The sequence below is a fragment of the Gymnoscopelus braueri genome, assembly GCF_963280865.1.
Source record: "Gymnoscopelus braueri genome assembly, chromosome: 14".
Taxonomy (NCBI): Eukaryota; Metazoa; Chordata; class Actinopteri; order Myctophiformes; family Myctophidae; genus Gymnoscopelus; species Gymnoscopelus braueri.
The window spans coordinates 19,663,142-19,683,966 of record NC_137619.1 but is presented as its reverse complement, the minus strand read 5'-3'; the positions used below and the strand labels follow the sequence as shown (position 1 = coordinate 19,683,966).

The 20,825-nt window shown below is 40.9% G+C and overlaps 2 protein-coding genes across 3 annotated transcripts; one reads left to right on the top strand and one right to left on the bottom strand.

The window, feature by feature from the left end:
• Positions 1-720: 720 nt before the first annotated feature.
• On the top strand, positions 721-11,873 carry LOC308100557 (monocarboxylate transporter 12-B-like; the record flags this gene model as incomplete). The annotated part of the gene is made up of 8 exons (XM_080449624.1): positions 721-857; positions 3,249-3,352; positions 4,759-4,902; positions 6,030-6,125; positions 6,245-6,401; positions 6,996-7,322; positions 10,826-11,085; positions 11,728-11,873. The coding sequence occupies 8 exons, from the start codon at positions 721-723 to the stop codon at positions 11,871-11,873; spliced, it is 1,371 nt and encodes a 456-aa protein (XP_080305750.1).
• A 5,086-nt stretch (positions 11,874-16,959) lies between these two features.
• Positions 16,960-19,902, bottom strand: LOC308100425 (C-signal). 2 transcript variants are annotated; one of them, XM_080449472.1, is made up of 5 exons: positions 19,551-19,902; positions 19,053-19,230; positions 18,432-18,526; positions 17,503-17,698; positions 16,960-17,410 (listed from the first exon to the last, which is right to left on the bottom strand). In XM_080449472.1, exons 1-4 carry the CDS (start codon positions 19,878-19,880, stop codon positions 17,507-17,509), a joined length of 795 nt encoding a protein of 264 aa, XP_080305598.1. In that variant the 5' UTR covers positions 19,881-19,902; the 3' UTR covers positions 16,960-17,410; positions 17,503-17,506. The 2 variants fall into 2 exon arrangements, with proteins under 2 accessions (XP_080305598.1, XP_080305597.1); XM_080449471.1 differs by having other exon boundaries at positions 16,960-17,698.
• Positions 19,903-20,825: the final 923 nt, after the last annotated feature.

Sequence of the window (20,825 nt, the reverse complement as noted above, 5' to 3'; positions counted from 1 at the left end):
CCATCTATGACAAAGCAACAACACCTCCAGCGACGCCGGTCTGAGTTGAGGTCAACGTGTTGTTTGAGACATTTGGACGCTGTTGGTCCAAGATAAACTGTCACACCATCTGCTTGCCATCTTCTCTCTCAACCTACGAGCGAGGCTCCTCATGGCCAGAGGTCATCGTCAGAGCTGATAACAACTTCATTTGTGTATAACTGTTGTGATCACTGACTGTTTAGTCAGAGAGATATTTTTGCTGTACGGCGCCTCGTGGATTGATCTTAATACAATGTCAACCTTTTAATTTGAGAACCGGCCTGTGTCTGTCTTTGATTTAGTCTCATCCTTTTTACACTGGGGTTTCAGCTGTTTAACTACATATAGTTTTAATTAACATAGAGTAGGATTTACGACCCTTTTATCAACTATTACTTCCCATCACTCCCTGATAAATGTAAAACAAACCAGGCGAGCAGGGAGTGATCAATTTCCAAACCTCCCAGGGAACTAAATTGAAAACAGAGCCAACAGGTGGATCAACTGCAGCTAAATGTGCTGCAGGTAAATAGCAGGAGCTAGAGTGAGTTTGCATAGCACATTCTTAGACCTGTTACTATCAAGGAACGTCTGGTCTGACACCGGGAATGAAGGAAGTGCTTGAGTCCCTGACCTGATGTTTCTATTTATTAGGGGTTTAGCTACTGATGCTGATCTGCCCTGTGGTCGGTCGGTGTGATGGCAGTTACCATGGAGCAGAAGACGAAGGGAGACAAAGGGTCCTCGAGGAGTGTGGCCCCACCAGACGGAGGGTGGGGCTGGATGATTGTAGCCGGCTGCTTCCTTGTCACCATCTGCACACGGGCCGTTACCAGGTGAGTGGACAATCGTATGTTTGTAGCAATGTGACTTCCAATGTAAAATTTCTCTGCCTCTTAAGTAGGTATAGTCACATCTGGGAGCTATCAAACCCACTGTCTTGTTACTGCACCTCCGAGCACCTCTTTTGGAGATTTGCTCAAGGGTACTTTGAACAGTAGCATACAAGGAACAAGCTTCAATTGTCCTGCACTTCCACATTAGAATTCCCCCCTGGTCTGGGGATTTGCTCCACCAACCGTTCAAACTTCAAGCTACCCCAAATATCACACTCTGTACCTGCTAGCAAACAGCCTCTGCTGGCAATTACACATTGTTCTTCCCAAACAAAGCCTGATTTCTCTGGAGATGATACTGAGTAAAGGCAACATGAATGTATAAATCCTAGCCTGACACAGTTGGTCCCTTTAGTGGAATCCATACTAGTGATAATGCAACAAACATCCAACACTAGCTTCAACAGTCAGTTCAGTATTGGTTCCTCCTTGACAAAATAATCATTTAGCTCTCTCTCTCACCCTGGGTTGGCTTAAGTGAAAGAATTAGCATTCCTAAGCATCAACATGTGCTTTGGTCACAAGCCATAAGCCTTAGCAGTGTTAAATCTTCTAGTGTTACATAATTGGTCATGAAATACTTGGTCAAGGGCATAACGGTAATTATCATGCCCCATCTGGGTAACAGAGTACATAGATTGGTATCATGTGCAAGTCCAAGGTTTCTGTTTCAGTTGGATATGCAGATTCTCAGACACCATAAATTGATAAAGCACCGGCTGATTTACTGGTATTTCACAGGTCTGCAGTATATTAATCTTCCAGGAAGCCACTTAAAAATTAAGTGACACAGTGGTAGATGGAGACAGTATTACAGTATCATTTATCCATCTATAACTCTTGAGAGTGTAGAGATGTAACCAAATGGACCCTTATCGGTCCAAATTAACTGGCAACGACTGATTGACTTTGGACACACATACTGTATGTGTCCAAAGTCAGTGGGTCTCAGCTGTGGTCCAGGGGGACCCATACTGCTATGTCTACTAACTAGATAATTATTCTCTAGTGCCCTAGGTTTTAATTAATTCCAGATGAGCTAGAATGAAAACTAGCAGCCTTCTCTGGGTCACCAGACCTTGCATAGAACCACTGACTTAGAATCCCTTTGTCCCCACAAGTGTGGGACTTTTGAACAAATATCTCCCGCACATGAGCATGAGTGATTATGCCTCTCCTTAACCATGACTGGTAGCCTGTGTTTTCTCTGTAGGGGATGTGTTGTGTAAATGTGTTGTCGTATTCTCTATATTGTGTGATTTCTGTGTCTGAATGGCTACCTGGAGCAAAAGGAATGTCTGCATGGACTAATAAAGAATATCTATCTATCTATCTATTCACACGGTCCATTCATAAAGCCAGTGTTGATGGGATGTCCGCCAGGCCTTTAGGAATGAGAAAATGTTTAATGATGCTAAGGTTTCTCTCATTTCACCGGCCCTGTCTCTGTTTCCCAATCAGCAGTTGACCCCAGCACTGCATACTGCAGGCACACACACTCTTTCTCTCTCTGTTGTACTGTACAGAAACAGGCTGTACTGTATGTAAAAAAAAAAAAAAAAAAAACATTAATAGCAAGAAACGTTTGCTATGAATTTCTCAATTCAAATACATTGAAAATGCATCCACCATGCCTGCAAATTATCTACCAAAACAAATAAAGCATAGTCTCAAAATAAGTTAGTTAACCCATTGCACTTTGAGGGCCTATTGGTCACTGGTGGAAAAGAAGTGGGCTCAGATGTTGTGACTTTAAAATAATGAATGGCACAGTACCTGCATATCCGCTCCTTTAGTCAGTGAGACTATTCTGTTGAATTCAAATCCATCACACTATTTACTAATTGTAGTTAATTTCAATTTACCTACAGCTGTATGTTTTAGTTAATGAATCCACCAATTCATCATATCCTTTCTAGCTGTTATGTGCAGCAAATAGAGCCAGAAGCTAACCATCATTTGAAAAGCCAACTAGAACGCTCTTTCTGTGGCTTGTGCTTTGAGGTAGGAAGTAGTACATACTGTAAGATCCAAGCCATACCAAAACATAATTTTGCCCCATAAAACTATTAAGCCTGATCAGTCTGGCTGCCTCTAGTGGAGTATGCTCTTTGGTGTGGTTTGGTTTCTATGTCATATCAAGAGAGCAGAGTGATCACACACACGTAGCTGGTTGTAGCTTTGTGGGTTGTGAAGCCGTCTGGTAATCTGAAGGTCACAATCCCGGCCTGCTCGGGTGCTCACAGCAGCCATCACCTGAGGTGAAGCTGAAACTGAATTTCCAATGGGATTAATCAAGGTCTTAACCACACTCTCTCTCCATCCTTCTAGATGTGTGTCCATTTTCTTTGTGGAGTTCCAGCTGCACTTTGACAGAGACTACTCTACGACTGCCTGGATCTACAGTCTGGTAGACTGTACCACCATGCTCTGTGGTAGGACACTGTGTTACAGTTCCGTTTAATTTTGAATGAGGCCAACATATGAAGCTGTAGATTCATTCAACTGAGGGTAGTTGAAAAATCCAGTGTAGGGGAGTTACTTACAGTATTCAGCCCACAGCTTTTTCAGTTGATCCGAAAGTTTAGTTTTTTTTACTATTACACTCTATGGACACTCTTGTTGCCATTTGTGTAAACAAACTATCTACCATTGCATCCGGGGTGAGTTATGGTCCAGCCTGGAAACATTGATAAATAAAGATTGAGTCTAGGTGTGTAAATTAATAATAACTATAACGATAACTATAAATAAGCATTTGAATATAATTCTAACTCAAGTGGATGGTGGAGTCAACACCACAACTATAATGATGACAGTGGTGTGAAAAATATGATTGTGATCACTGTCAGATGAATGAAAGAAACACTGATCCACTATCCAACCAAAATCCATTCGAATTTACACAGCATCATGTTAAACACGTCATGGTTCAAGGTTCAAGGTTTCTTTATTGTTACGATTTGTGTACAGGTAGGCCTTTATAGAGTAAAATTCATTTGTTATGGTTCCTCAGACATACAGCATATTGTGACAGCAGATATAAACAATAACAACAAATTAATAAAGGGAAAAAAATGAATATAGAATAGCAGCAATATTAAGATATTGTATGCTGGTCCTAGCACACTTAAGGTGCTTAAGTAATTTATTAACAGCTTGTTCATGAGCTATTAACTATTTACAAGGATAAAGTGTTCCCCAATAGAGACAGAGTATAAAGACACAGGTTTATTGTGTCTTATGAGGGTAAATTTGGAACAGCTGTCTTGAAAGTAAAATAAAGTCCTTTTGGTGAGGTTATGGACCTTGTTTGAAGTTATTTGGGGATTTGTGCTTTAACTGTATAGCATTAAGTCATTTAAAGTTGCTGTAAGGGGTATTTTAAAACAAAACATTTTTTAATTTTTATTTTTTGTTAAAATGAACGATGAAAGCTCTACATTCTGTTAGTAATCATTGCATGTTTGTTCAGAAACGGGGATCTATACCCGTCTCTCCAGCTCTTTAGAAAACAGAAAATAATTAAATATAATGTGGGAGAGAGAGCCCATTTATCAGCTTTAATTTTATAATGATAAAAAAAAAGGATGAACAGGTCTTAAGTATACTAAAAACTCCACCAAAGACCCCTAGAGGTCACCCCAGGTACTGCTTGCAAGGCTAAATGGTTTTGGATGCTAGGCTAGCTAGCTAACTAGCTAACAGCTGTTTCTCTGATAGTTTATGTCGTTTCCCATGAGCAACAGTTGCAAACCAGATGTTCACAAAGGTTGGAATGTTGAGGGAAACTGTGTTGTTGTTTGCTGTCTGTAACCATCTATACTTACTGTGATTCCAGCTCCGCTGGGCGGCATGATTGGAAACCGTCTGTCCTGCAGAGCCACGGTGATCCTGGGAGGGCTTTTGTCTTCAACTGGCCTGGTCCTCAGCTCATTTGCAAACAGCCTAGAATACCTTTACGTTTCCCTGGGTGTCCTCACAGGTACACATAACACTTGACCGTATACATTTCAGTTGAGCCACCAGGGCCCCCCACCTTTGGGATCACCACTGTGTCTGTCTAGAGTAGACCTTCTTTTATACAGTCTATGGTCTAGACCTGTCACAATTGTTACATAATCGTCTAATCGCAATTACATGAGACAATCGCAATTATCTTTTGCATAATCGTCATAACTCATAATCGTTTCCATGTTGAATTTTTTTCAAACATTTTCAAATATTAAAAAAGCAGAAATAGCAGATCAGCTATTTCTGCTATTTTTACATGATAAAGATAAAGATAATTCCTTTTAACAGGACGTTCATGAAAGTCCTTGCGGCCTTGTTTTCAATGAGGGCCTGTGAGCAATTAGGGGTTAACACATTCCATGCCAGAGTTTAATATCATAATGTACTCACCAGTGCCAGCGTTTTATTGTTGTTTTTTTGTTTTTTTCATGTCGCCACAGACCTCGCTAAATAAGTTAAAAGTGCGCGTTCATTTGGTTCTAAACACTCAGCGGATCTGTGAGAAACGGCCAGCCAAAACAGTTTCCAAATCCGAGCCGCCATCTTGAAGATACAGCGGATCAACGCTAAACAGTGATCAGCGAGGAGAAAAACAACAACCGAGAAAATCGAGTTTTAAACAGGATCCCAGACAGGAAGCGGATACGATCGAAAAAAACGGAACCCGAATAATTCTGTTTCCGACCGGAAACCGGAAATGGATCAAAAAAATTCGGAAAGTGCACCTGGGGAAATTTCAATGGGAATCGGCGGTTCGCGTAGATCTATTCTACGCGATTGGCACGCTGTGGCTTTAAATAGGTTTGCGTAGATCTACGCGATTGGCATTCAATGTGTTGAGTCTTGCTCAGGGACAAACTTCATTTCATCGACACATATGCTGGCCTTAAATATTTCAATCATTTCTTTGCATATTTCAGTGATTTATCATATCTGCCCTGTGCAATTTTTGATTATGACGCCCAAAAGCCTTCTTAATGTTCCAATGTTCAATGCCAAACACACAATTAAATCGTTAATGGCAATTATTTGAGTGACCATTAATCGTCAACTTAAATTTGTAATCGTGACAGCTCTGTGTCTGTCCTACATTTACAGGTGTGGGCTTTGCCCTCTGCTACACCCCAGCTATAGCCATGGTAGGAAGGTACTTCAGTGAGAGGAAAGCAGTGGCATATGGCATTGCCATGTCAGGTACTGATGCTTCTATTGGCATTTTCTTCTGGGTTGTTTCCTGTATAATTATATACGTACGTACGTCCATCCTTTGTTATGTTTTCTCAAAATTTTCTCCTCTCATATCTCCTACCCAGGGAGTGGCATTGGGACTTTTATTTTGGCCCCTGCCGTTCAGCTGCTGATAGAGCAGTACTCCTGGAGGGGTGCACTCCTCATCCTGGGGGGCTTCGTCTCCAACCTGTGTGTCTGTGGGGCTCTGATGAGGCCCCCGAGTCCTGGAGGAGGAGAGAGGTAAATCCCACAGGCTCTAATAACAAAGAATTGAACAGCAATATGGCAGCCTCAAAATATATATCTTATGGCAGTGTCTGTTTCACACATTTATACATGCAGTACAATGCAATACTGCAGAACATTGCTAACATTTTCCCCCAAAATCCATGATTTGGACTTACCTACTCTGCTCTGCTCTGCTCTGCTCTATTCTATTCTATTCTATTCTATTCTATTCTACTCTAAAAGGAAACAAGAGGAGACTGTTGGAGACGTAGAGAAGGGGGGCTACATGGCTGCACTGCTGGATCCCAAAGTACCTGCTGGTTGTAAGCAGCCAGAACCTAAACAGACGGATACTAACAACTCAGGGATTACAAAACTCCATGTATCTAACGGGAAGCTTAATGATCCAAAGCTAACGGAGGTTTTCTTAGCAGATAATGAGGTTTTTACCAACAACAAGCTAACTGAGAACATTTTAGCGGAGATCAAACTCTCAGAACCTAAACTGGGAGACAGCGGTTTGCATGACGATATGAAACTCGTTGAACGCATGAATGAGAACAATATGCAAGCAGACAACATCAACACTAAGCTATCTGACTCAAGAGTTCCTGAAGCCAAACTAATGAATGTCAAACAATTAACCTCGGATGCTCCTCCAGTGCCCTCAGTGAACACACAAACTCTGTGCAGAAGAAACTGTTTTAGTCAACGGTCCATGGAAGAGTTTGGTTTTCTGCTAATGCCCGACTTCCTGCTTCTGTCGGTGTCCTTCCTGTTCCTGGCGTACGGCTGCAGTGTTCCAATCGTCTACCTGGTTCCTTATGCCATGAGCGTAGGGGTAGAGTACCAGCAAGCTGCTTTCCTCATGTCCATATTTGGAGTCAGTGGCATTGTCGGAAATATCACCTTTGGATGGATCACAGACAGGAAGTATGTAGACGGGGGTGTTTGTGCGTGTAGTTCTCATTACACTTAATGTCAGGACTGGAAGTATGTGTTTGCATATGTTAGTGCTTTGTGTGTGTGTGTGTGTGTGTGTGTGTGTGTGTGTGTGTGTGTGTGTGTGTGTGTGTGTGTGTGTGTGTGTGTGTGTGTGTGTGTGTGTGTGTGTGTGTGTGTGTGTGTGTGTGTGTGTGTGTGTGTGTGCGTGCGTGTTTCAATGTGTGTGTGTTACTGTTGCACTCACTATAACACACATTTCAGCACCTTAAGCTGAACAGAACATTGGTCAGCACTGACTATGAGGTCAGAGGTAATGCTATGTACAATAGCCCTTTCTTATTATGGAAAATGTAATATCTTCTCGCAGCTTGTTAACATGCATTCTTGAGGTTATTATGATCTCCTGGTGCTGTGGGGTCCCATATAACAGAGCTGTCTAAACCAGTGGTTAGCATTGTCTAAGGAGGTGTGTTGAGTTTACACATAGGGGAAGTTATAGACAATATGCAGATAGTTCCAGTTATACAGACATACATACTGTAGTGTACTGTAATATACTGTAGCAATCAATTTCTTGCCTAAAATACAATTTTAGGCATTTAGCTGATACTTTTACCATCAGCAGATTGGGTGTAGACTAGAGGGAAATACTAGCGGACCTAGTATAGAGCCCTGGGGAACCCCAATCAACTAAGTATATCCACCTGTTTCCGCGGGAATTTACTGGAGCAAAAATCCTGTGTGGGAAACATCCTGTGGGGGGACCGGAAGTAGGAAATAGCGGCTCAGTGTGTTTACATTTGCCAGCAGAACGTAGCTCGTTCGCAGCTGGCTAACGGGCCTTTTGCATGTAGTTGAAGCGCAAGGGGGCGGGGTGTCGGTGCATGGGGAGAGAGTCAGCGCACTGAAGTCAAGGCACACTACAGACTACTGTGTTGTTGACAGACAACGGATGCACGCTTATTATGAGAAACAACACAAATAAAACATGGCAAAACAGTTGCGTGCATTAGTGCAAGATGAGGGTAAAGGACACATTCAGTCTAAATGTCCAGTAATTCGCACGCGAAAAGGAAACATTAATGTCCAGTTTGCTAATCCACAACTACTGTGCCAGATAATCACCAAGAGAGTTAAAAAAGAAAAAACGTTTCAGTCATTCAGTCCGACTTCACTGTAGCCTATAGTAGCCTTTTCATAAATTATATTTGTATTAGGCTGTCCTAAGAGTTTATAATATTTAGAGAAATGTAAGGTTTCAAATACAAAAGTATTGGTAGTAGTTGCTGGACATTTAGACTGAATGTTTCATTTATCCTCATCTTGCGCTAATGCACGCAACTGTTTTGCCAGGTTTTATTAGTGTGGTTGCCCGAATGGGCAACCAGACTATTGTTTTACAGAAACTTTATTCTTTCGGTGTTTCTAGATAAACAATATTTCAAACCACTACTCCTCCCACAGTTTAATTTTCCCAATTTTGTGCCATATGTCAAAATGACCGGCCTCACCGGGAATCGTGCGCTTGTATAAGGCTAAGAGATTGGTTGCATAGTTTTATTGATATTGATTTATTAGTGCATTAAATGTCCCCATCCACTTTAATGGAAAAGTGAAAAAACTCAAATTCAAGTATTTTTTGCTCTGAAACCGTAAGAGCTATAGTTACCAGATTTGGTGGGGAGGTTCATGATTTAGTCCGAAATTATTTTTTTTAAAAACATTACACCAGTCGGCCTCATGGTGGCGCTATAACAGCCCACTTTACGTTTTGGCCTATAACTCTTGAACCGTAGGTCCTAGAATAAAAATCTTTTTTCCCCTAGATTCCTTGGGTCATGACGCAACTCCCCATATAGGCCACGCCCATTTGCGTCAGGATAGATTTTCCGCCATTTTGAATTATCTTCAAAACACACTTTTAGCTCCTCCTCCCACATATTTTCTCCAAATTTCACAAAAATCAGTACACATTATCTCTGGACCCATGCGATAATCTGGAGTGAAACAGAATTTTGATAGTCCATACCGTTCGTCCGTAAATGGCTTCCAAAGTTAGCGGAAGGGGCCCGTTTTACAAAAAAGGCCACAAATCACTAACGAAACGTCCAGTCAAACCACCCTCACATGTTGAGGGTGGTTTACTCAACGAATCCTCAAAAGTATTTCCACTTTGACCCATAGGGGGCGCCACAAATGCACAAAACGTAACCGTTTGATGCAAAAATATGATTTTTGGGGGGATCAATCCTCTCAAAATGAAATAAAAGTGATATCAGGAGTGACGTGACAATATGATTGGCCCGTTACATTTGTGGGAGGGGCCTATTTCCTAAAATCAAAACGGCATGTATTCGAATGGCACGTCACGCGGCCTCCGACGGTATTCCTCCCAGCGTATTCCCCGAGTCCCGGCGGCAGCGACCCGCGACTCGCGTCGGCGCAACCACACTTTGCAATTGCCCTGAATTGCGACGCGTCTAGTTTGTGTTGTTTCTCATAAGCGTGCATCCGTTGTCCGTCAACAACACAGTAGTCTGTGCCTTGACTTCAGTGCGCTGACTCTCTCCCCCCCCGCCCCCTGCCCCCTTGCGCTTCAACTACATGCAAAAGGCCCGTTCGTACAGCTACGTTCTGCTGGCAAATGTAAACACACTGAGCCGCTATTTCCTACTTCCCGTCCCCCCGCAGGATGTTTCCCACACAGGATTTTTGCTCCAGTAAATTCCCGCGGAAACAGGTGGATAGGGTTTAAGTGGTTAAAGGGATATTTCACTTTCAAAACAAATTTGGATCATTTTATCGGGTGTTTTTGATTAATCTAACATGTTAAAAATGGAGTTTGAAGTTACAATGGTTTTGTCTGATAAAATTAATATCAAATATCTAAATAATGAATCAAGCAACTTAAAGACTGTCTGGGCAGCTCACAAAAGCCTGACTAGACGATAAAATGACCCAATTTTTTGGGGAAAGTGAAATATCCCTTTAAGCACCGTCAAAACGGTCTTGCTTGCTGTCAATGTTACATAATAAAAAGAACACTGTCTTCACTTGCTCAATAAAGAAAAACGTTTAATAGCTTGCAATGTTTCGGTCAAGCTCTTTCTACAGGCATCAATCATCCTTGACCGAAACGTTGCAAGCGATTAAAGGTTTTTCGTTATTGAGCAAGTGAAGACGGCGTGCAGCTGTTTTTATTTTATTTTATCTGTATGTGTTTATACTCCACAAATGCAAAATACTTAAGACTACCTACACGTGTAAAAAGAAAATAATCTCACAATCTCACTGTGAAAGTTTTGCCAACACAGTAGTCATATTCCTTCATCTCCTCAGTCTCAGACTATAATAGAGCAATCACGTTTTGTCATGTCTTTTATCTTGATTGCCAACTTTAAATACCGCAGTGATCATTGCCATTAGAAAATAATCCATTTCTGAAACCATACTTCTAAAACATTCCTCTCACTCTGAATCATTCCATGTAGGTGTCTGCAGAAGTATCGGTTGATGAGCTACATGGTGGCAGTGGGCATGGAGGGAATATCATGCCTGTTCATCCCTCTGCTCTGCTCTTTCTCTCTCCTGGTCCCTTTCTCTGTCCTCTATGGCTACTTCGACGGGGCCTACGTGGCCCTCATCCCCGTGGTAACCTCAGATGTGGTGGGTCCGACATACCTGACCTCCGCTCTGGGTGTGGTCTATTTCCTACATGCCATCCCCTACTTGCTCAGCCCTCCGATTGCAGGTATGGTTTTGACTGGTCAGTCCTGCAGAGTTGCTGTTTTTGTCTGTGCTGAAATGTGAAAACATTGATTTAAAAATGAAATTCAAACGTCCATGACTTCTCATTTGGCAGTGAGGTTTAGCCAACATTGACTAAATTGTTCCGGAAGTTCAACAACCTTTTAATGACTTTGGAGAAAATGCCGAATCTAAAAATAACGGCATTATGAGAAAGATTTCCCCATTTATGTACGTCCGAGTTAATGATGTTTGAGGTCAGTTCTGTGCATTTGTGAATGACTACCCTCACTTTTAGTCAAAAAGCAATTTTAAAAAAAAATGTTTAAGAAAAAAAAATAACTAAAAAGATCTCGGGTTTGGCTCCTCCAGGTGCTCCTGTTTACATACCTAATAACAACATCACATTTAAGGCAGTAGCGCCGATAGATTCCGCTGTTTGCAGAATCTGTCTTGAGAGATTAGTCAAAAAGCTACAAAGTGCAGCGTTGATGATGCTTGGGAGGGTGTTGTGCAGTGACAGAACACTGCAGAGAATTCTCACTTCTTTCTGCTTCTCTTTCTTAATTTGTTTATTCTCACCCTAACCTCTGTCTCTCTCTTCTCTCCATCTCCTCTCTGCCCACACCCTTCTTCCCTCTTCCAGGTTGGTTAGTGGACAGGACAGGTAACTACACGGCAGCTTTCTTGCTGAGCAGTGTGTCTCTCATGCTCAGCGCTTTCATCCTGGCCTCATGCATGCTGGTCAGAAACTGTTGTAGGGCTAAGTCCTACTCAGCCAAGGACTCATGACTCATGTCCTTGAAGAACAACCAGACAGACAAGTACAGAGTGTCGTTGGAGGGACTAAAACTCAGGGAAAATGTGCCTTCCTGACAGATTCAATGCTGGGACTTGCTGGGAGCTGTGTATTAGCTTTTGTAATTCTTTATTTTTCTGTGGAGTTGTATACTCTTCCAAAACTTCCATGTGCCATATAAGGGTGAATCATTTTGAGGATCCTGGGTTGTTAGCGGCCTTCAAACATATCACGGTTTATAGATTGTATCGTTTAATATTGCAGGCCCAGAGTTGCAGGAGGCATCTCTGTCCATGTGTTTGTTTTAAGCCTTGTGCTGTTTTTGAATACAGCATGATAATAACAACACATACAGTTTTTTGTTATTGTTAACAGGTTTTTATTGAAAAACATACAAAGGTGTTACTTTTAATGTAATAAGTGCCACATGACATATGATTGTATGAAGCAAGACTACTAGTCTACAAGCCCCGCTAGCAGCCCCTAGAGGTTGAGCTGCTCCTTACACCCTATGTGACCTACACAGTAAGTTGGTTTGAACCGATAAATATCGCCCTCCTTAGAGCGCTGCCAGTAAATGGACTTGAAACCGTTGTGTGCCTTGTTGGGCTGCTAAGCTTCAAAAACATAATAATATAGCAAGGGGTCATTTTGGTCAAATGGTGCAAAGGCCATGGGTTCACCAATATCCATAGGTTTCATCCTCCAGGGTACTTGTGCCCAGGAAGTTTCATGGCAATCCACCCATTACATTTTGAGATATCTTGTGTTCAATTGAACACTTTGGCCTATGGGTGGCACTCATAGATGGCACTAGAGGAGAGGCCATGGGGTCACCAAATCAAGAGGGTCACCCTTCAGCAGTTTTTGAAGGTGCACAGCAAACTCTATAGCAATCCAGACATTAGTTTTTCAGATAACTTGAAACCGACAGCAATAACCTGAAACCGACTGACTGCAATCCAGACAGTCGTTTTTCATATAACTAGATGTGATGACCACGAAGAGTGTGGTGACATCTGGAGAGTCAGAGGACGGCCAAAAGATACAGACTACAAAAAAACCTGCAAGGAGGGTTTAATCCATGAAGACAGAATGAGATGTTTGCTGTTCAGCGGCAACGACGACACAATGCACATAATTCACTTCTGGTCAGACGAAGGAGGAGCCAGGCCCGGAGGCAACCCACAGTGCCTAAAGCCTCCTAGTGTCGCCAACACCTGCTGCAACATCTCACCTGCCACCCTAAGCCCCCAAGAGACAGGGGGGCAGTAGCATGCCACTTGGACACACTCGGTCGGGTCGCCTGGAGGATGGTGTCTGTTGCAAAGGGTGTCTGTTGCAAACACCCAGTGACTCCAGTAAACAACACTGATGATGTGTCCAAGTTTGTGCATCAGTAGATGTATTGTATTAACTGAAACCGACTGACAGACCTTGCCATTCAAAGAGCCTGGCACCCTTTTTTGTATTGAATGTGTTTGTAATACCAAAGTACAGCATTCTTTCTAAATAGAAGAAAAACTGTTTTATTTGAAGGGTGATAATGTTTGGAAAACTTGAGAGAGCATGCACTAAATAATAGACTCTTTTCAAGGAAGAATTCCCACTAAAATATTTTTTTCTTATTTTTGATTAATTACCTTCGAGAAAAACTCATTTAATTTCAGACATGTAATTGACTCCATGTAAGTATCCGTATTGCTCTCCTCCATGGAAGACTTTTGCTTCTATGAAAAGTGCTATGCTATTGCTACTAATAATATGCAGTATTATTATGTAAGGTTATATCATGAAATCATGTTTAAACTGTGAAAACGAAACTACTGGAACACCAAAGTTGTCAGTGATTGTTTTAAGATGTTTGTAGGCTTAATTTTGCTGTATATGGTGTACTGTTAAAGGGATAGTTTGTTTTGTGGGAAATTTGACTATATTTCCTCTTGACTCAGAGTCGGACAAACTCTGCTAGCACTAGTTCAATTCCTGGTTGTCTATTGACTGCATGTAGCAGTTCCTCTCAAAAGGAAATTCCGGTATGACATCTAAAAGGAAATAGGCTTTTAAACTGCTCCAAAAACTGCCCATTGTAGGCTTTTAAACTACTCCAAAAACTGCCCATTGTAATGTACGTATTTATAAAAAATATAATTAGAATACATTATAATATTTACTGTATAAAACATTCAGCCTGCTACAGTACAGATATGTGTATTTTGGAAAAAGCACTTTCAAAGTGTCATGTAATTATTATGATTTTGTGTGTACTGTACCTTTGTTATATATATATATAAAATAAAAGTGAATACTAGGCTAATGAGTATAAAGCATAACCCTCAGCTTTGGATAAGGTACTTTTCCTCACTTTTGAGAGAAGCTGCTACTTGATCCCATAGAGCCTATGGGATCACAGATATTCTACAAATCTGTGCTACATTTTTACATGGCACTGGTCATGGCTTTTACCTTGTCTATGGCATAGACAAGGTAAAAGCCATGACCAGTGCATTTTAAAAATGTAGCACAGATTTGTAGAATATCTGTGTGGATTTTCTGCATGCTCCATTCCACCCCGACAAGATAAAACATTTGCATTTATCATCTACATTTCACCAGTGCTTTGCCTCACCTGCTGGCAGCTTCCTCCATGGCCACCAGGTGTCTGTTCATTGATTCATGTTACCAATCTATGCCTATTTATTTGTTGTTTATTCCATTTACATTTTAGATGAACACTTTTCACATTGTACTGTAATCCTGAACAATAACTGGGCACAGAGCTTGAGTTTGTAGCATGAGTGCCCACTGCCTACCGTAAATCTTATACATATCAAAACAGCAGCAGCAGCGGCAAACAGTAGTGTTTAGCAGAAACTTGGCATATTAATAACAAAATGAAATTGGAAAGGTCTAAATATTTAGTAAATCCATATTGCACCTACAGTCTACACTACAGCCATCTTTTTACAATTAAAGAATACATTTGCTCTTAAGAAAGTGATCACGCCTCTTCCCTTTTGTTGCATTCCATCTTTGCAGTTTAGGCTTAACAATATGCAAATTAATATTTTAATATATCTATCTCTTGGTAAAAGGTCTACTGACTGTTCAGCTGTGCACTGCCTTGAATATCTCTAACATTTTAAAAGGCTAATCCAACCTATCCGATGCTGAATTTACAAATTAAATAAATGATATTCTACAGGACTGTCTAGATTGTTGGTCACACTGACATTTGACACTTATGTATGACTGTTGTTGCAAAACCTCAAAGCACAGATTCAAATGATTCTTTATACATAAATAATGTTAAATGGACACATATTTGTATCTATTCATTATAACTTATGTGAAGAACATTATAGTCAAGGAACACATTGCATATTTAACAGTATATTTTGAAGTCCGATTTTGATCGAGTGGGAAGTGTTGCCTTGATATGCTTGATTTATACTTGGTTGTGTGCCATGTCGTGCACTGAAAATGACATCACATGATCACATTGTGAGCTTGTAGATCAGCACAAATCAGATTATAGGGAAGATGAGGTTGTTGAGTTCAACATCATTGTAGTCTCCATCACCACTGATTTGGTGAAGGAAATTGAGGTGGTCAAGATGCATAACCCGGTCAGTCCAGACCTTCCACAGAGATTCCCCAAAGTTGTTGGACAGGTCGGCTGAAATTAAATGATACTACTTTAACTTCAATGCAACTTCAATGCAAAACTTAAAGTTTTAAGATGGCCATTCTTTAATCTCAGGGACAAATGTGTCATTGATGTTAGTTATTCTCCTTTGGCTTCCATACAGTATATGTTTGTCTTTGCCTTTTAGTTTATTTTGCCTGTGTTAGGTATGATATGTTCTCCTGAGTTTTGTGCTCTTTAGTCTGTGATGTGTATTGACTGTGTGTACGCTCACCCTCCCACTATGGCAGTTCCCCATTGGCCCTGTACTGGTGAAGGGCGTGCCCTTCATAGATAGGACCAGTCATGTCATGTCCCTGGATCTTAGAAGCCCCCACCAGACACCTCATTGCAACCCCCGGCTAAATCCCCAAACACTCTGTTGAGGAAGCACGCTATTTTTAAGGCTGGTTGAAGATAAAGAATGCTATTTGAAGATACTGTCTGTATGGACTGATTTGACATTGTCCTGAAGGGACCTGACTCTCTAATCATGCAGCATGCTCTTTTAGTCCATTGATATTCCTTTACAACTTAATATCCAAAAGTTGATCAAGGTATTGCATTAACATGCATTTTTTAAATATATATGGAATACTGTATGTGTCTCTCTACCCTTCTCTTTTCCTTCAATGCAGCTGTTCAAATGTGTCCTTAGTGGTTATAATTGTATTCTTGCCGACACAACTGGTCACCTTTCCACTTTGTGCTACTGTATTGATGTATGTATGAATATTATGTTTGTATTTGGTGTGTTGTAGCCTCGATCTCCAGGCTTTTATTGTTTAGTGTTGCTAAAAAATAGGTGTGTTGGGAATCAACTTCAGTTAAGATAAAAGGGGGTATTTTTTCTTTAACTCTTTACTCTCTAGGAATGGGGGCTTTACATGTAAGAATGTTGGAGCATTACATTTATAAAATCTTGAAAAGTAGGACCTTTGAATTGAATTGATTTGTAATTTTGTATTTGTCCCACCTTTCCCTCTGTCATGTACTCCTAGACACATTATACACAGATATACTGTACATGTGTGTGTACACACTAACACAATACCAGAAGATTATAGCACATGGTCAGCTTGTCAAAGCATCAGATATATTTAACTGATTTTAATGTTTCAAATATGATATCATTGCCATTTCCATGACAAAACTGATACTGAACAAAACATAAGGCATGTGTATTAATATAATATTCTTTCTAATAAATGTCCTGCATTTCTATAACTTACAGTTCTAAACCACTCTAACAGCTGATCAGATAGCAGAATTTGTCCATAACTCCATGACTTCAGGGTAAGAGGTCCACCTAGAGTTTGTCAACCATTTAGCAACTTTTTACCAATAAGTGTTGTGAAATATAAAAACATCAACGTTCTCTTCAGTGCAGTGACACAGATCGTACGACACACTTACACAACGGAACAATATTTGCTTTTACTTAAAAGGAATGGTAATAGCACATACAGTACAAAGGAACAGTGTCTTGTATAAGTATAATTAATAGAAATTGTAATTGCACATAATTATACATGATTCTGATCACTGGGTTTATGTGTGAGGTAGTAAAACAATCTCTTCTATCTGTATGACTATTTGATAGTGAGGTAGCAGTGACACTCCCTGTCTATGTGTTTCAGAACCTCTCATTACAGCACCAGCTTCTAATCGATTGAACATTCCTGACAGTGCTGAAAACATGTTAAAGCACTGAGGATTAGAAGCAAAAAATAGAATAAAATCACTTTTAGCAAAAGAGCACCAAACATCAAATATGTTTCCCATGATGTAATATCAACATAATGTCTGTCAATCTGTCTGTCTGTCTGTCTGTCTGTCTGTCTGTCTGTCTGTCTGTCTGTCTGTCTGTCTGTCTGTCTGTCTGTCTGTCTGTCTGTCTGTCTGTCTGTCTGTCTCTCTGTCTGTCTGTCCACCCATCTACCAAGCCAGTTCAGTTGCATCCCAGTTGTAGGCCTTGCCAGTCTTCTCTATGTTCAGTGTGTCAATGATGCCCATCAGAAAGTTGACAGAGTCTTCAGTGCTAAAGAGCTTGTCCTTGGGAACGTTCTTGTGGTACGGCCGGGAAAGGTCTGTGTTGACAGTGCCTGGATGTAAAGACACACACACCACCTGGGAAACAGCGCAAATGATAACAAGTCAATCAGAAATCCTAGCTGTTGTGTGGAATCTGTAAATGTAATTATGTGTATTTTTGATACAGGAACTGATCTTTCAGTAACATCACACACACCATATACAGTATTGCGAATTGCGTACATAATTACATGTAATCAGTTCTGGAAATTTTACATGGCCGCAGGCCGCTAGCCAGTGCCTACTAGCATTGTGTCTAAATCACAAAGATCCCTTAAAAGCTATTTCTGTATCTTTCACACAGTTGTCATTGCGGACTGACTGAGACATAAATATTTTGAGCCAATGACATAAACAAAAGTTATAATTTATTGACCCCTGTGGAGAAATTCAGCCTCTTTGTTGGGCCCACCCTAACTTTTATGAGCAGTGGGCAGCCCAAGGGACCAGTACAAGCTATAAGATCAGTCAAGGCAGTGGTGTGGCAGGAGTATGTCCTTCACATGCATGTCCTGTGGTGTGGAAGGAAACCCAACTGAGCACGGAGAGAACATAACTCAACACAGAAAGGCCCATAGCTGCTAACCACTGAGCGACTATAACCATTATATTCACCACAACCCACTGAACAAACAGAACACTCCAATAGCAAGGGCAATAGAGACTGTATAGAGGAAGTAGCTCTCAATGTAGCCTGATAGGCTGGTGTTCAATTTAGCAAGTTCCAATGTATACGTTTATGATACTAGATGATGATTTGATGAACTACCTTGGGTCGACTGCGTGCCAACTCTATAGACAGGTTTCTGGTGGCCATGTTGAGAGCTGCTTTGGACATTCTGTAGCTGTACCACCCACCAAGACCTGGACAAGAGAGGAGCTGTAACTGTTGACATTCATACACAATGTACAGTATATAGCTTGGGCAGTGGGCACTAGTAAATAGCATTTTTGGGGGGTCTTAAAAAAGCAAACATTTGCTATAACATCTTACTATATGTTTTATTGTACACACTCTACACAAACCTTCACACTGACCGTAGACTTTGAGAGATAGAGCTGCAAACAAATGCGTTATGATAAAGAAAAAAAACATGGCCCTTTCATAACTTCAGGTACATAATGTACAATATGATTCAACCCAGGGAGCAATTATCCATTCTGTGTGGTTATTACTTAACATAGCATGCCCACAGCTAGAGGGGTCTTAACGACCCCATCTCTGGACCTACAGTATTATCCCTGTTAGCCGAGGGTCCAATCCCATCAAAGCTGTATTTTCTGTATCTTCACTATCCTGTCTGTTTCATTAGAACGCATACAAAGGAGGTGGATTGCCCAATCTTGCCCAAGGAACTAAACAAGTTATTTAATTGTGACTGTACCGTACCATTATCACCTATGGAGCCCACTTTGGCTGTGATGTTAACAATGATGCCACTGTGGCGCTTGGCTTTCTCTGGAGGCTGAAGACCAAACCCTCCTCCTCCTCTCTGGAGAAGGGGGGCGAAGTACTTGGCCATCACCAGTGGACCCACTGTGTTGGTGGTCAGAGTGGAAATGATGCCCTGCCAGAGGTCATGCAGAAAAAAATATTTATCAAATACAATAGTTGATATCACGTTTAAATGGCAGAGATACTGAGACATACATTAACCACTTCAGCCCTATATACATTACTTTGTAGATTTGTATTACTATTACAAAACATACATTATGTTTTGTAATAATAATCAAAAGTGGAGTAAAAGCATAATATTTTCCATACTTTCAGTAAAAGTACTGAAAACTGGAAATACTCCAGTAAAGTAAAAAATACCTCAAAATTGTACTTGAGTAAATGTACTTAGTTACTTTACACTACTGGTGAAATCCAAACTGATCTCACCTGGGCAGAGACATCTCTCAGACTGGTCTCTCCTTTACCGGAGGGATGCAGCATGGCCGAGGCATTGATGATCAGATCCACCTGACCGAACCTCTGCTTGACCTCCTCCGCAGCAGCTTTGATCTCATCTTCTCTGTTCACGTCCAGCTTCAGAACGGTCAGTCTGTCCGGGTGTTGGGCGGCCAGGTCCAGTAACTCTGTGGCTCCTTCTGGGGCTCTACATGTCGCGACGACAGCTGCAGCAGGACCTTTGTTTCTTAAAATGTGTTTGCAAAATTCAAGTCCTAGTCCCCTGCTCGCCCCCTGTATGACAGCTACTGCAGAAGCCATGACAGCAAGGCAAATGATAGAAGGACACACTCCGCACTCGTGAGACGTGAATGGAGTATTTGGTAAATATATTGCGCCCTCTGTGGGTCGCTAGAAGGAGACTTACACAATCTCTAGATCCGGTCCAGAGCGGATAAGGAAATGGTCTGCGTTGCCGTATCCCCTATTGTCTAGTCTCGCGTTACCAGACTGTTGCCTCCCACAATTTTCTAATGTTTCGAGGAGCACCCAGCTGGTGCTATTGAATGTTTCCGGAGACTATTGTCTTGACCGGATCTTTCCGGTTATTTTCCACGGACACATATTTATCTATTTGTCGGTGGAATATATGGCTATTAAATCGATGATGATGATGATGATGATGATGATGATGAATGTAGGCCCAGTCCGGGCATTTTGATTATTTCTACAGTGCTTTTTCATTTTGTTATGAATCAAAAAGCCTATCATTCGTCATTGCTTTTACTTTTTAAGTACGATTTAAAGCGTGTAAAAACAATAATCCAAATATGAGTCAGACTCAGCTGCCTTTTAAGGACACTTTCAACCTGTAAAACAAATAAGAGGTGGAAAGTAACTAAGTATATTTACTCAAGTACTGTACTTAAAGTACTTAATTTTGAAGTGTTTTTACTTTACTGGATTATTTCCAATTTTCAGTACTTCTACTACACACATTAACCACTTCATTTTGGCCATTTGAAAATAGCAGATCTACAAGCTCATAATGCATCGCATTGTAGATCTGCTGTTTTCAAAAGATTTGTATACATTTGAAAACTTGTGAAATGGGACATTATTGTACATAATGAGTAGGCCTACTTTTACTTTTGTACTTTAAGCATATTTTGATACCAATACTTTTGTACTTTTACACAAGTACATTTTGAATTCCGGGGTTTTGCATGTAACAGAGTATTTCTACATTGCAGTATTGATACTTTT